Genomic DNA, 14,484 nt, shown 5'->3' on the forward strand with positions numbered 1-14,484 from the left:
GCAATAATTCCAAAGGAGACAAATGAAGCTCAAGCAGGGCATTAAATGAACTCAAATTATCCTTTAATTATAATTACTGCTGTAAAGCATATTTGTATTGTCAAACCAGTATTTTCAGAGAACCCAACATATAAAAACACGTTTTTAAGTGCTTTTTTAAATAAAATGGAAGGATGAGTCTCTAAAGATCCAAGTGCAAAGCAAAAGTGAGTTGTTATTGTAGAAGCTGCCATTTTAATGACTGTGGAATACATGTAATTTTTCCATGGTTAAAGCAGCTCCTTTTCTAAACAGAATGAGTAATTTTGGCGTTTCTAGGGAATTCGAAGCGTAAAAAACCCCAAGTATCTTCAGTGGACTTTGCATAAATTGTGCATGTCCTTAACTGCTGACTAGCACAGGGACAGTGGTGGTGGTGCCATCAGTGCCGACGACAAAATCGACGGCTGAGAGCGATTTCCTGCGTTTTTTGCTAATAAAAATTAACGGCGCTGAACCCGCTCCCGGGGCCGCGTTTTTCCCTCCAAAACCGCGCCGGGCCCGCGCGGCGAATCTGCGGGACGCGCCCCGAGGCCCCCGCCGCGCCCCGAAAAAATCGCCGGAGGAAAAGGAAAAAAACCGCAGCGGTGGCCGGGCGGTGTCGGGGCCCGCGGGGCGGTGCGGGACGTGCGGGATGTGCGGGATGTGCGGGGTGCGCGGGACGGGGCCGCGGGGGCCCCGTGGCGAATCTGCCGCTGCGGCTCCGCCGCGTGCGGGGCCGCGCGCGCCGCCCTCCCCGCGGGGGCAGTGGGCGGGGCCCTGCGCGGCCGTGATGGTTCGAACGGGCCAATGGCGGCAGGGCCGGCGGCCAGCGCGGCCAATCGGCGCGCGGCGGGGGCGGGGCCCGACGCGGGGGGCGGGGCCGCCCTCCCCTCGCTCGCATCCTCTCGGCGGGGCGAGCGCGACCATTTTGCGGGGGGGATCGGCGGGAGCGGGACCGGGGCGGACACCGGGACCGCGGGCCGGGAGCGGGGCAGCGACACCGGCACCCGGGAGCGCCGGCAGGGAGCGGCAGCGGGAAGCGGCAGCGGGGGCGGCGGCGGCGCCTGGAGGGGGGAGCAGCGGCGGCGGCAGCGGCGGCTCCGGCAGCGCGGCCTGAGGCGCTGGGCCCAGCGCTCCCGCTCGCTCCGGGCGGCCCCGGCGGCCTCGGCGGCTTCAGCGTCCCCCGTTCCCTCCGCGCCCACCCCCGGGGGCGGCACGAACCCGCCGGGAAGATGTCCCGGCCCGTCAGGTGAGTCGCGGAGCCGCCGCTCCCGCGCTGCTCGCCCCGGCCGCGGCCCCGCGCAGGCCGCGCTTCGGGGAGGGCCGTGCCCATTTTCTCCTCTATTTCCCCTTGTTTCCCCCCCGGCAGCCGCGCGTATTTACCGCAATAAACACGACGTTCCGCACCGTGCGCCTCATGCGGGGCCGGGGGCGGGTGGGTGTGCGGGGGGCGTTCGGCCCCTGCGTGCGCTTGTCCCACATTTTGTAACGGGGGGGGGGAGAGGGAATTCTCGCCGTGACCCACTTGGCGCGGGCCGGGCGGCGCTCGCTCGCCATCCGCGGCCGCTGCCCCTGCCCCGCCGCCCGGGGAGGGGGCGCGGGGCCGCCCCGAGGGGGGTCCGGGCCACGGAGGCTGTGCTGGGGAACCACGCTGAGGGGAGGAGCCGCCGGGAGGAGGAGGAAGAGGAGGAGGAGGAGGACACACGCCCTGCTCCTCCCGCCCGCCCGCCAGCAGCGCTCCGGGGTCGTTTTCCTGCTGGTGTGTGTGTGTCCCCCTCCCAGCACCTATCCCAGAGAGGGGCTGGGTCGTGGAGGAGAGAAAAAGCTTTTTTAGCGGTGCTGTTGGCGAGCTGTGTGTTCGCAGAGGTAGGTGTGGTGTTCGTGTCTGTAGTTGAGCGGTGCTGGGCCTCGAGGGGCTGCCGGGGCTGGGCTGAGCTGGTGCTGCGTCGTGGTGGGTTTGGGGATCTGCAGCGCGGGGGAATTGGTGCCCGTGGAACGGCTGGAGCTGTGTCCAGGAGGGTTTGAGTGGACCTCAGGGAAAGGTTCTTCCCCCAGAGGGTGGTGGGGCACTGACCAGGCTCCCCAGGGCAGTGGGCACGGCCCCAAGGCTGCCAGAGCTCCAGGAGGGTTTGGACAACGCTCTGAGGGACAGGGAGGGATTTTGGGGTGTCTGTGCAGGGTCAGGGGTTGGACTGGATGGTCCTTGTGGGTCCCTTCCAGCTTGGCACATTCTGTGTGAATTCTGTGATTCTGTGAACTTGCCTTGTCGCTGAAAGTTTACGGGAGGGGGGTGGGAGTGTCTTCCTTTTTACTCTTCTCTGCAAAGAGAGTGGACTTGTGATTTTAGAGAGTGAATTTGCGATTTAAGATGTTTTTATAGAAAAGGAAAGAGGTTTCTCAAGGTGCTCTCCTGATGCTCTGAAATTTTTTCTTTCTCAGGGTACTTCAGTAACTGGTTGTGTTTTCATTCCCAGTAAGCCTGGTCTGGAGTGTGGATGTGTGGATATTTTGGATATTCTAAATAATAATTAATTGTGGCTATGATGCATATATGTATTTATGGATGATATACTTGATGTTTAAGTGACATCTCTAAAATGTGAGAATTTAAAAAGTAGGTGGAAACCAGGGTTTCTTTGCTAAGTAGGGAGGTGATTGGTGGTACAATTGTTTCATAGCTCGTTTTTTTGACCAACAGTGTCTTCCTGCATGGAGAGGGGAGGGCAAATGAAGCTCCCTTGGGGAGTTGTCTGGGATCCAAAAGGTGCATTAATGGCACTGTGTGTACCCTGCTCTGAAACATCAGGTTTTGGCCTTTTGCAGGGCAGGATGTTGTGCTGGATGGACCAGTGGTCTCATCCTGAGTGGCAGTGCCCGTGTGCCCAGACCAGTGGTGGTGTCACTCTGCTGCTTGAGGGGGACACTTGAAATGCTGGTGGTTCTCTTGCTAACAGGTCAGGGAAGGGCTGTGTCTCTAAAAGCAGAGCTTCTGAGCTTGCTGATGTGAAAATAACTTTGCAACAATTCCTAAAAGGTAATTGAAATAAAGCTCCCCCATCCAGGCCTGCAGCGTTGTGAAAGGTTTGACTTGTCTCACCCTCAGCTGACAGGCCCAGGTCTCCAGGGAAATAAAGCACCAAAGTCCAGCAGGTTGTTGGGAGCACAAAACCTGTTGGCACGTGTCAGGAGGGATGTAACAGTCCTCTGTCTGCCTGTATTTAACAGCCCTTCCAGGGGGAAAAAGGTAAATACACAGGGGCTGCTACATTATTTTTATTGCTCTAGTAAATATTAACTGGAAGAGCTCTGCTCATAGATATAAATCCATTAATAAATTAATTCTGAAATGGATTTTTTCTGGCTGTCTCAGCTTGTGGTTGGTGATATGGCAGCCTGGTGAAAGGCTCTTCATCAGAGTGAGATTTAGTGTTGGAAAAGTTTTCCTCTGGTCAGTGTTCTTTGAACTAATTTATGATGTCTGCTGGTTTCTAGTGAATATATGCACCTAAAACAGTGAAGTTAATAAAATCCACCATATATCCCCAGTTTTTACTGCCCTTGTCATGGAATGCTGCCTTAAAACTGAGTCTGGTTGTTGAAGTCAGTTCCTTAAAATTGTTAAGGAGTAGTAATAAAGTGCTGGTATTTACAGGCTTCCTGTGCCAAGTACTTTCTACACAATTAAATTTCACCTGGATGGATAATGATGGTATTTGCACTATTGTTATAAAAAGACAAGAAGTAAAAAGTAAAAGAACATGAAATTACTGAACCTCTGCATCTTGTGGGTACCTCACCTGAGAACTGGAAAAGAGCAGCTGGGGCTGGTGGTGACATTATATCCTATAATATAAAATATTATAGGGATATAATAAATTAAATACTTCAAACCACTTTTTTTATATACATCATCAATCAATTAATGTGTTTTAAGTCAGAATTTTGACTTTTAATGGAGTTTGCTTCTGCTTTTCCTCACTGGTCACTGCCACTTGCTGGTCCTTTCCTGGAGTCATTGCAAACTGAGATGCTGTGGGCAGGTATGGAAATCCCAGGGGTTTTTTGGTGGTTCATTTTAAGATTAAAGCCAGTCAGGAATTGATCTCAGTGCTTCAAGGCTTTACATCCTTAATTTTCCTGGATTCGAATCCCAGTCTCCTGTTGGCACTGCAGTGGAAGGGTAAAATTTTACCAGCAGGAAGAAATATATTTATCTATTAAATATAACTTGTTGCCAGTGCTGTACTTGGGCAATTTAAAGCGTAAATGTTTTGATTCTGGACAAACTTCCACAGGAGGCAGGAAAGCAACAGTTCCTTGGGGTTTGGCAGTTAATAAAACCTGAGTGATGCTGTGTGGTGGTCCAGAGATGGGTGTGGACACTTTGCAGATGAGTGAAAAGCTGATCTTTGCTCTCTCTCAGCCTAAAGAGAAACAGAGGGAAGGTAGAGGTACAAAAAAGATCAAAATCCTGGGGACAACACAGGTTGCAGAAGTGATTTGGGTGGGGGTTTGGGTTTGGTTCCCCCTCCCCTGCTCTGCACCAGAACACTTCTGTATTAAAAGCTTCTCAATTATAGTTGGATTCCACTGGAGCACGGGCACAAGGCTGCTTGAACTGTTGCTGCAGGAATCATTTAACTGCTTGATGGAGTTCCAAGTCGTGTGTATCCCTAAAAATTCTGTGGGTACCATGAGCAGTGCCTGCTCTTGCAGACATGGGGAGTTACACCAGGCCCAGCCCCAAACCCTGAGCTCTGTAATTGGGCACCTCTCGTGGGTGAGCCCTGTCTGGGCATGGCTGTGCCCATTTTTCCACAGACTGACCCCACAGTGACACATTTTGGGTCCATCACTGTCACCACGTGCCAACTTCTGTTGGGGATTGTAAGTCCACGGTCATGGAAGGCCCAAATCCAGCACTGCTTTAAAAAATGACAGCCAGAAGTGTTTCTTGCAGGTATTTTCGTTTTCTGTGCGTAAAAAAAGGTGCTTTTCATGGCAGTATTTATTGACAATGTTGGCCTGAAAGGGGACAGACACCTTTGAGAATGAGAACCAGAAGGTGAAGCCCCACTGAGCCAGAGCTGCCCCAGCCCTGAGGGTGAGGGAGGGGCTGTAGCTTTGTTCACAAATGCTTGGTTTGATGGTTGTATTGGTTAAATACTGTGGATAAATGATGTACAGTAACCATTGAATCTCATTCACTTCCCTTGCTGTGTTGTATTAGAGGGTAGGTTGTTGCTTCTGCTGGTTGTCATTTGACCTGAACATTCCTCTTCAGTGCAGGACGAGACTCAAAGCAGTGACTTGATTTTTGAAGGCTCCTTTTAGCACTGCTTTTCAGGAGTATGTGTTGTGGGGTTTTTTTTTTTAAAACTTGGACTTCATCTGTGGGTTTTAATGCCTGCAGAAATACCTGGGGATCTAAGCATTCCCTTTAAAAAAACCCAGAATATTTCTCCCTGATTGTAGTGTCTGTTCTGATGTGTTGACTTCCAAAGACTGAGGCTTTAGGGGCCTCACCAGCTGAAGATAAAATACTACTACACAATCCCTGCTCAGTTTTAGAGGCATTTAGTGATCCTTTTACATGTTGACATTACTTCTCATAATTTCAAAATAGCTGTTTGGTCACCATCAAGTAGAGGTTGCAGGAATTACTCTGCATTTCTGAGTTGTATTTAAATTACTTATTACTTTGCTAAGTGCTTCCATCCCAACATGTTGATGACTTGCTAGATGAGTTGCTGTTTATTCCAAAAATACTGGACTGAGTGTTATTAAAACTTATGCTCTTAGACCTCTCTCTGTACCTTTTGTCCCCCAGTTCCTTCACACACAGACACTTTAAATGTTAAGCTGAATTAGCAGGGAAGTTATCTTTAAATTTCAGTGCATATTTGAAGCCAGATTGAACAATACCCATCCCAGCTGTCCACTAGCCTGTCTTTTTATGCTCAGTCTAACTGGATTTAACAAAGAGTTTATTTTTATGTCTGGTTGCTTGCCTTCACATCTTCTAGATTTTGCTCGTGGCAAAGAGCCTCTTCATTGACAGCACCAGCAATCCCTTTTTCTGGCTCTTGCAGTGAACTTACACAGTGTGTTTTTATCTCCTCGGTGTAAGAAACGTTGCAAACTCATAATTAATTATCGGTGCTGTTGACAGTTCTAAATAAAACCATCAGTTGATCCAAATGAGCTGAAGGATGAGGATAAAGGGAGGAGAAGGGCAGGAGCAGGTTGGTTGGTGTCTCTGTGCCTCTGAGCTTCTCTGGTTCTGTTGGGACCCAGCAGATTTTTATCAGTGCAGATATTCCTTCTTTATCCCCCCTCTCCTTGCCCTGCAAAATAAGATGGCACAAGGAAAGAGCCTTCTGTTCTGTTTGCTTCTGAAATAGTGATTTATGGTTTTTTTAATACAAATACCACAGCTGTTCACCAGGTAGGGAAAGCTGAGCAGGATTTACTTCCCAGCTGCAAACACAAGGGGCAGTGCTTGGAGAAAGGATGTTTTCCATGGGGACAGTGTTCTTGTTAATGTTTTAGCTGGCACTGTTGCATTTTCAGTACCTGATTTAATGTGTGTCTGACTGAAGGAACTGAGATGGAACTGAGCATGACCAACTTCCAAGGTGGCAGGATTACAATTTCCATCTTGTTTGTTAGATTAGAGGTGTCCAAAACTGGTGTTTTACAAAACTACTGGAACAGAATATGTGGAAATTTTGCCTTTTTTTTTTTTTTTTTTTTTTCCATTTATACCTTTGGAGGGGAAAAAAGACCCTGTAGTGCTTGGTACTTACTAAATAAGATGTTTGGTTTGGCGTAACTGCTCACTAGGATAAAAATCAGTGTTTTCCCAGGTGAGGTGGGTCAGGAAGCAATATACCTGTTGGAATAGGAATGTAAATCCCTGGATGATGAGCCATAACAAGCCTTACCAATCTTTGTGTTCCTAAATTGGTATTTTACCATGCTCAGGCTGGGAGTGAGTGAGCAGTGCTCTGCCCCACGGTGCTCTTGTACTTTGTCCCACTCACACGTGCTCTGAGGCTTGGATGGGATTCAGCCTGGAGAAATCCAACCACTGCTCCTGCCTGCCTTTTATTTACCTATTTGATTTTTTTGTTGTTGTTTGAGTTTGTTTTGGTTTTTTTTTTTCTTTTGAGAGATTGGTTTCATTTTTTGCTGTATAAATTGTTTTAAGAGTCTCAGTGTGGGGCTGAAATGGAATTTTGCTCTTTCCCCTTTGGAAGGCTGGTGCTGTAAGCCATGAGTTAGAGGTACCTGTACAGGAGGGCAACTCCAGATTGATTGGAAAGGGATCAGCAGCCAGAACAGTGATGATTTTGGGTGTCTTTCAGCTAAACAGTTTTATCAGCAGTGCCTGCTGTTAATGCCAAGGTGCAGCTCACCCTGGGAGCTGGATGTGAAGTTGCCCAGTCGTGCCCTGCAGAGCAGGAGAGGGGAAGGGTGGATCCATGTGTGGATGGAGCTGCTCTTACCTTCCCTTTGCAGTGCTCCTCAGGCCTGAGGTGCTGGGTAGGGCACTTCAGCAGTGTTTTCCTGGCTCTTGGAGCTGTACAAGTGAGCTCACGGGATGATTCCTGGAAAATCAAATTTCTCCTTGGCTTCGGGCCAAAAGGATTGTAAAAAGTGACTGTGGAGGGAGGGGTGTTGAAACCTCTGGGGCCTTTTCTAGCTGTGCCTCCTCCTCCCTTTCCATGTGAGTGGTTACAGGAAGGGTTTGGAGTCTGAGTTTGGCTGAGACATTATCAGTTACCTCAAATATAATTCAGTTATGTGTCTTGGTTCCCTCTAACAGCTGCATTTCAGGGCAGTTATGTCTTGTCAATAAAGCACTTGGGCCTCGATTGACAAGGTGCTGATAAAATAGCCACCAATTCCATATACTTCATTTAATTTTTGAGCTTTTCAGTAAGTTAGAGCAGCAGATCTAATTTTCTTGACCAGTGAGGCTTCAGTGTCAGTAACAGCTGCTTGTGTAAATAACTAATTTTGTGTAGGACTGGCCATTGCATTTGCACTGTTCCTGACCCCTCAGTGCCTCTCTCACTTTGGCCAAAGAGCAGAGGAGGTGCTGATGAAGTAAAGAAATACAAAAAAAACCCCACAAATTGGGTGAAATGTGTGTCTGGGTTCCTTGTTGTGCCCAGTGACAGAGCTGAGCAGTGTCACAGCTCTGGCATCTTCCTCGTGGAACTCCTGGAAAAAACTCCCAGAAGCCCCAGTGAAACCTTTAAAAATGCTTTAGAATCCGGGATCACGTGGGAAAACAAACATTCCAGGAGAATTTCTGTGGGGTGTATTGAGCTGTGAGAAGCAGAAGTACAAAACAGAGCAGTTGAGAAAGGTTTATTAATGGTAATATTTGTGTACTTACCAAAAAGCTTTTTTCAGGCTCTGAGATTATAATCCAGACTATTATAATATCACTTCAGGAAAATGCTGGAAGATACTGTGTGTTCACTTCTGACTTCAGAGGCTGATTATGAGAGTTTCCTTGGGATATTTTTGGGCTACAAATCCAGCACTGGAAGTGAAGATATGGCATTTCCTTGTTTCTTAAAGAAAGCTTTTGTATCTCTGTTATTACAAATTCCTAATTGATTTTTTTTCCCCCCTGCTTTTTACCAGGAACAGGAAGGTGGTCGACTACTCCCAGTTTCAGGAATCAGATGATGCTGGTAAATGACTTTTTTTTTTTCTTAACAGTATCATATTCTGGGGTAGAGCAGTTCATTATTGCCTTGTGTATTAATTGTTTGTCTTTAACTCAAATTCTGAGGAGATCCTGCTCTTCACAGCCCAAACTGTTAATAAGTATTTGAAAATGTAATGATTTTCATATGTTTTGTATTAAACAAACAATGGTGATAGAAATCTTATTATTTAATGCTTGTATTGTTGTAGTGCCTTGAGGCTCTTGGCATAACTTCCTTCCTTGGTCTATGTTATGTCCTGAATCTCCCTAATGCCACTTTTTTTCTGTAGGAAAATATGTTTTCCATTTATTTTAGTGGACTCTAGTTGAGCCCATGATATCAGGCATTTTGAGGAATAGCATCTTAAAAATATATAATCTTTATGTTCTGTGTGAATTGAAGAAAATTTTCTGGGAGCCATATGGAATATGTTTTGAGTTCTTAGAAGACAGACACAGTACTGCTGTTTGTTTATCAGATTACACTGATAATTAATATGAAACAAATATGCCTAGTTCTTAATTGCAGCTCTGTTAATGAGGTATTGTGTAAGAGTTGTAAAAAGTTGTGCTGTAAACTCCTATATAATGCCATACTTTCCCCCATCATAGGACAGTAAATAGTGTTTGCTGTTAAAAGCATGGTGAAATATGTATGGAAGTTAATTTTTAATAGGTTTATATAATAACTGACTAGGTGTAAAATGAGATAATGTTTCCTCTTGTGAGGTTTTTATGTTTCTTAGCACAGCATTTTTATTGTGCTTGTTGGCACCACAAAAGGTAAAATCACAAGTTTAAGGCAGGACTTTGCTTCTATAAAAATCTCCTTTGAAGCTTTGTGATCTTGTTTTGTTTGTTTGTTTTTATTTTTTTTTTTTTCGAAGGGCCTTCTTTTTGTTGTGCATGAAATGATCAGTTTAAGTTAGAGCTGAGGAAGGCAGTTTGCTGGGAAGTAGGAGTTTGATTCAAACCCCTTTTGTACTGTCCCGTCCAGATGAAGATTATGGAAGAGATTCAGGTCCCCCATCCAAGAAAATCCGCTCGTCTCCCCGAGAGGCCAAAAATAAGAGGCGATCTGGGAAGAATTCTCAGGAGGACAGGTAAAAGAACCACTTCATGTCTTGGGAACGTGTCTCCAAACCTTGTCCTGCCTGTGGGGAGCGGGATCCTGCACGAGGAGTGACTGAAGGTGGAATTCAAGTCCACGGGGTGAGACTGGGAGCTCTCAGGCTCAGAACTTGCATAACCAGCTTAGACAGTGAGCTGGTTCTTCCTTATCTGAGTAGACAGAGAAATCATGTGTGAAGCACTTGTCACTGGTGCTTCATCACTAAAATAGCTTTCCAGAGCCAGGCAGTTGGAATGGGGAGGAATATGATCCGAGTTACAAAGGTTGGCAGCTGGGACGATTCTGCAGGTAAGCTGGTGGGGAGATGCAGTTCATTTTCCACGTTTGCAGAGTGCTCAGGGCATTCCTGGCCTTACAGGTGAAGTGGGGTGGGGCAGGGGCCATTTGTTAGTTTTGTGGTTCTTTTTTTCCTCATTTTGTTTAATTCATAAACCTGTCCTGATAAGCAAGTTGCTCCAGCACTGTGGAAGGACTCAGTGCTCAGAGATACCTTTGCTCTACAGCAAACTTTCCCTCAGCAAGGTATCTTCCATTTCACACCAACTGTGGCCTCCAAATACTTGCCCTAAGACCTGTTAAATCATTTATCTGTTTTCATGGTAGACATCAGAGCTTCAGGGGTGGAGGTTCTGCCAGCTGCTTCTTGTCCTGTAACCCCAAGGTGTCTTTTACTCTCCATCAGAGATCAGATCATTTGGACCAAACCTGTGCCAGTTCAGAGCTGTACAGCAACATGCACAGAGTGGGATCTAAACAATGACTATAAATCTATTCAGAATCAACCTTTATTCCCTTTATAGATTCAGCATATAAACCATCAAAATTCTAAATAAAATGGAAGCCATCTTGGTAGCTTTCAGAGTGGAGTTTTTTCACCTCACCCTGATTATTGCCTGGTTGGTTCACTTGGCACCATATAAGTTTATTATGTGATTGGGTTTGAACATTACCTTTCTAGCTGTGATAACTGCACATACACCAGAGGAATCCTGAAGTATAAGGTGGTAATGTCCAGGAAAAGTGCATATTCCCAGCCTAGACACCAGTTTGCTCTTCAAAAACCGTTATTTTCCACACAACAGTGACTGAAATCAAAGTTAGAACAGCAGGCAAACTTTGTATTTCTCTCATTTTCAGTGAGGATTCAGAAGACAAAGATGTGAAGACTAAGAAAGATGATTCACACTCAGCAGGTAACTCCATTGTACCTGATACATCTTCAAAACAAGCAGTGTCTCCTCAAAACCAGTTTGTGAGAGTTGCAGGAGTAGGATTTGACAGAGTTCTGACTAGAAGAGCAGCACTTCTCCAATCCACTCACCTTAAGTTGGATTCTGCCTCTCCTGCTGTTACTTCCCACCCTGGTTTGGGATAATGTGGGTTGGGGTGGTTTTTTTTGGTGTAATGTGGTGGTACTATAAAGTTTGTCTTCACAGGTGGATGGACTTGTTAATCTCTTCCCTGTAGTTTTCATCCCTATCTCAGAATGATTCAAGAAACTTCATCTTGGTCCCTTTTCCTTCCAGATGAGGATTTTGGCAGTGAAGATGATGATATAGGAGCAGACGATGGCAAAGCTGACAGTGACTATGAGAGCTCTCAAAAAAGCAAAAAAGGAAAAAAGGCTAAGCCAGACAAGAACAAGAGAGCAGCCTCCAAATCCAGGAAAAGGCCTGCAGGTAAAAAAAAAAAGAAAAATAAAAAAAAAGAGGTTACTGGTGTAGTTGGGTGACTGCAGGAAGGTGTTTAATATGTCAGATGTTACCAGTTATCAGTGAGTGTCTTGATTTACTCTCTTATGAATGACTTGCTGCCTCAGGACAGGGTTGTGTGTGTTGTGTATCCATCATAACCTGGTGGCTTTTGCTGCAGAGGACAGCGAGGATGAGAAGGAGGATCACAAAAACGTCCGTCAGCAGCGACAGGCGGCGTCCAAAGCGGCTTCCAAACAGCGGGAGATGCTCATGGATGACGTGGGGAGTGAGGAGGAAGAGCAAGAGGATGATGAGGCCCAGTTCCAGGAGAGTGAGTAAATGGGATTGAACTGGGTTTAGGAGCAGATGGGGGTTTATGGGTCTGGCCACACAGCAAAAGGAGTAATTTGCTCTTTGACTGTGACACCGAAGGCATCAATCGTCCTTAGTATTTTACTTTTTACTGGCCAACAGACCAAGCTTTTAGGGTTTTCACATCTAGAATTTGTGCTCAGAGTTTGCAGATGCCTGTTTTTGTAAGCAGCCCTAAAGGGTTATTGTAAAGCTCTCGCTGCTTCTTGCTGTCCCTCTGGTTTTAAGGCCTTGATGCTCCTCTCAGATGATGTAAAAACCAAGTCAAATGTTTTACCCCAGCAGACAGTGGAAGCTCAGAGGTCCCAGTCTGTGTCCTGTCTCACTGGCAGATCTCTCATCTTCTGCTCCCTTTCCTCTTTGCCCCAAAAAAACTTAAATTTCTTTATGCTTCCAGCAGATTCAGGAAGTGATGAAGACTTCCTCATGGAAGATGATGATGACAGTGATTATGGCAGTTCAAAAAAGAAGAATAAGAAGGTCTCCAAGAAATCCAAGCCAGAGAGGAAAGAAAAGAAAATGCCCAAGCCCAGGCTAAAGGCTACAGGTGAGTCAGTAGATATCCACATAAATGTTGAAGGGCTAAAATGCCATGATTTAAAGCATAAATATAAAATAATAAGGTGGCTTTAATTCTTACTTTAGGGATTGAATTTATCTTGTTGGTAAAAACTACATAGTATTCAAACCCTTCCCTGTTGAGGTGCTGCATTCTGACTTTTTCTGTCTTGTAGCCAAATAATACAATTTGTGGCTTTGTTTGGGACTCTGTGGTGTTTTCAGGCTGGAGGAAGGTGGGGAAATCTGAACCAAAGGAGAAGTGGCTGCATTTCTGCAGGAAGTTTGAAGTTTAATAGTGATGTATGTTCTGGTTTGACAAGGGCTGTGTTCATTCATGATGTCACATCCAGTAATTAGTCAGGACCTGCAATGAAATAGCTTTTAAACCTCGTTAGCTAATTTTCAGCTAATAGGGGGTGCAAAAAAACAATCCGTGGGGTCAAAGCAAAATAAAAACTGCTGCTGAAGGGACTTGTAAATCCTATTTGTGTAACACCATGTGACTTTTGGGGGTTTTTTTTGCCTTTGCTGCTGCTAAGTTTTACAAGCTTTCTCTTGTTTCAGTGACCCCCAGTCCAGTGAAAGGCAAAGGGAAGGGAGGTCGTCCCACAGCCTCCAAGGCAACGAAAGAAAAGACCCCATCCCCCAAAGAAGAGGATGAAGAGCCTGAAAGCCCCCCAGAAAAGAAAAAATCAGCCAGCCCTCCACCAGAGAAGTCAGGGGATGAGGGATCTGAAGACGAAGCACCCTCTGGTGAAGATTAAAAAATGGCAGTTGAGGAAATCTTTGGTTAAAAAAAAAAAGAGAAAAAAAAAAAGAAAAAGGAAAAGAAAAACATACTTAGGGGTAGAACACGGTTTTGGCTGTGGCTTGACTCATGGGCTTTGAATGCTGTCTTTACTTTCAGCTGTTTAATACAGTGTATCCTTTTTTAATAAGAGGAAACCCTTATACAGTAATATTTTGAAGTCAATGTTCTCTGTTGGCCATTCCGTTCTCCCTCCCCCACCAAATCTGAAAGCCATTTGAGACAAATTAACAGACCATTAAATATATTTTTTTTTTCAAGGGATATTGCAGTTGTGAAGCAATAAGGTTTGAGGACTGATATGTGGAAACCATACTTAAAAAATCCTTAAGTAGAATAGATTTTTTTTCCCAATGCTGGTAAGAGTTGTTTAAAACTATTATTCTGTATTTGAATATATGGAGAGAAAAAAAAAAAAAAGAACCTATGCTTTAACAGACTTTTGTTGAGACAAGTTCACTCTCAGAAAAAATGTAGTTGATATAATTCCAGTGGAGGAAAAGGAGACACAGGGAGGAAACCTGTGTTTCTTGGATTCAGGCACGTTTTTCATGGAAAGCAATCAAGAGACCCAGAGATGGTCCAGTGTCTTTGATTTAGAAAAGACCCTCCAATTAGGATGGGAGATTTTTTTTTTTTTTGTCTTTGCTGGATAAAAAAAAACCTCTTCTGCTGTAGGCAAATTGCAGCCCATTCTCTACAAACCCAGATGTACAACTTACAAGCTTCCCACATCCATTAACTCCACTTGATTTCTTCAGGGTTGGCTGTAGATGGGCAGAACAAGGAAGAGAAATTGCAAACAACTTTTAAAACCAGTTTCCATTTGGTTATTGTGGAAAATATGTCTTTAGAGTTTTTTTCCAAGGAGAAAAAAAAATAAATTAACGGATAGTGTAAAAAACTTAAAATTCTTTAGGTTTTGGGGCGAGGGATGTCTGTGTGTAAATGTGAAGCAAAGGATTCTGCAGTGCTCTGGTCAGTCTCGGATCCCATGAGTCAGGCTTTAGTGTTTCTCTTCTCTCCCTCCATCTGTCCTCAGAAAAGCTCCAGTGATCCCTCAGCCCTCTCCAGCTGCAGCGTGGGACAGCAGGCAGTGAACACCCCCTCCCTCCCCATCCATCCCACCTCCACACCCTCATCCATCCATCCCACCTCCACACCC

The 14,484-nt window shown here is 45.7% G+C and overlaps 1 protein-coding gene across 2 annotated transcripts; it reads left to right on the plus strand.

Annotated features, from left to right (window-relative positions):
- Nucleotides 1-971: 971 nt before the first annotated feature.
- Nucleotides 972-13,754, plus strand: NUCKS1 (nuclear casein kinase and cyclin dependent kinase substrate 1). 2 transcript variants are annotated; one of them, XM_027727991.2, is made up of 8 exons: nt 972-1,270; nt 8,686-8,735; nt 9,750-9,855; nt 11,022-11,077; nt 11,411-11,563; nt 11,757-11,909; nt 12,348-12,497; nt 13,076-13,754. In XM_027727991.2, exons 1-8 carry the CDS (start codon nt 1,254-1,256, stop codon nt 13,273-13,275), a joined length of 885 nt encoding a protein of 294 aa, XP_027583792.1. In that variant the 5' UTR covers nt 972-1,253; the 3' UTR covers nt 13,276-13,754. The 2 variants fall into 2 exon arrangements, with proteins under 2 accessions (XP_027583792.1, XP_027583793.1); XM_027727992.2 differs by having other exon boundaries at nt 1,081-1,270; nt 12,351-12,497.
- The last annotated feature ends 730 nt before the right edge of the window (nt 13,755-14,484 follow it).

This window comes from Pipra filicauda, unplaced genomic scaffold (genome assembly GCF_003945595.2).
Source record: "Pipra filicauda isolate LSUMZ 115617 unplaced genomic scaffold, ASM394559v2 scaffold602_size241134_pilon, whole genome shotgun sequence".
Taxonomy (NCBI): Eukaryota; Metazoa; Chordata; class Aves; order Passeriformes; family Pipridae; genus Pipra; species Pipra filicauda.

Coding starts and splice junctions, on each gene's coding strand:
- NUCKS1 (XM_027727991.2), top strand. Junction 11,078..11,410: donor AGATGATTCACACTCAGCAG/GTAACTCCATTG, acceptor TTTTCCTTCCAG/ATGAGGATTTTGGCAGTGAA. Junction 12,498..13,075: donor GCCCAGGCTAAAGGCTACAG/GTGAGTCAGTAG, acceptor CTCTTGTTTCAG/TGACCCCCAGTCCAGTGAAA.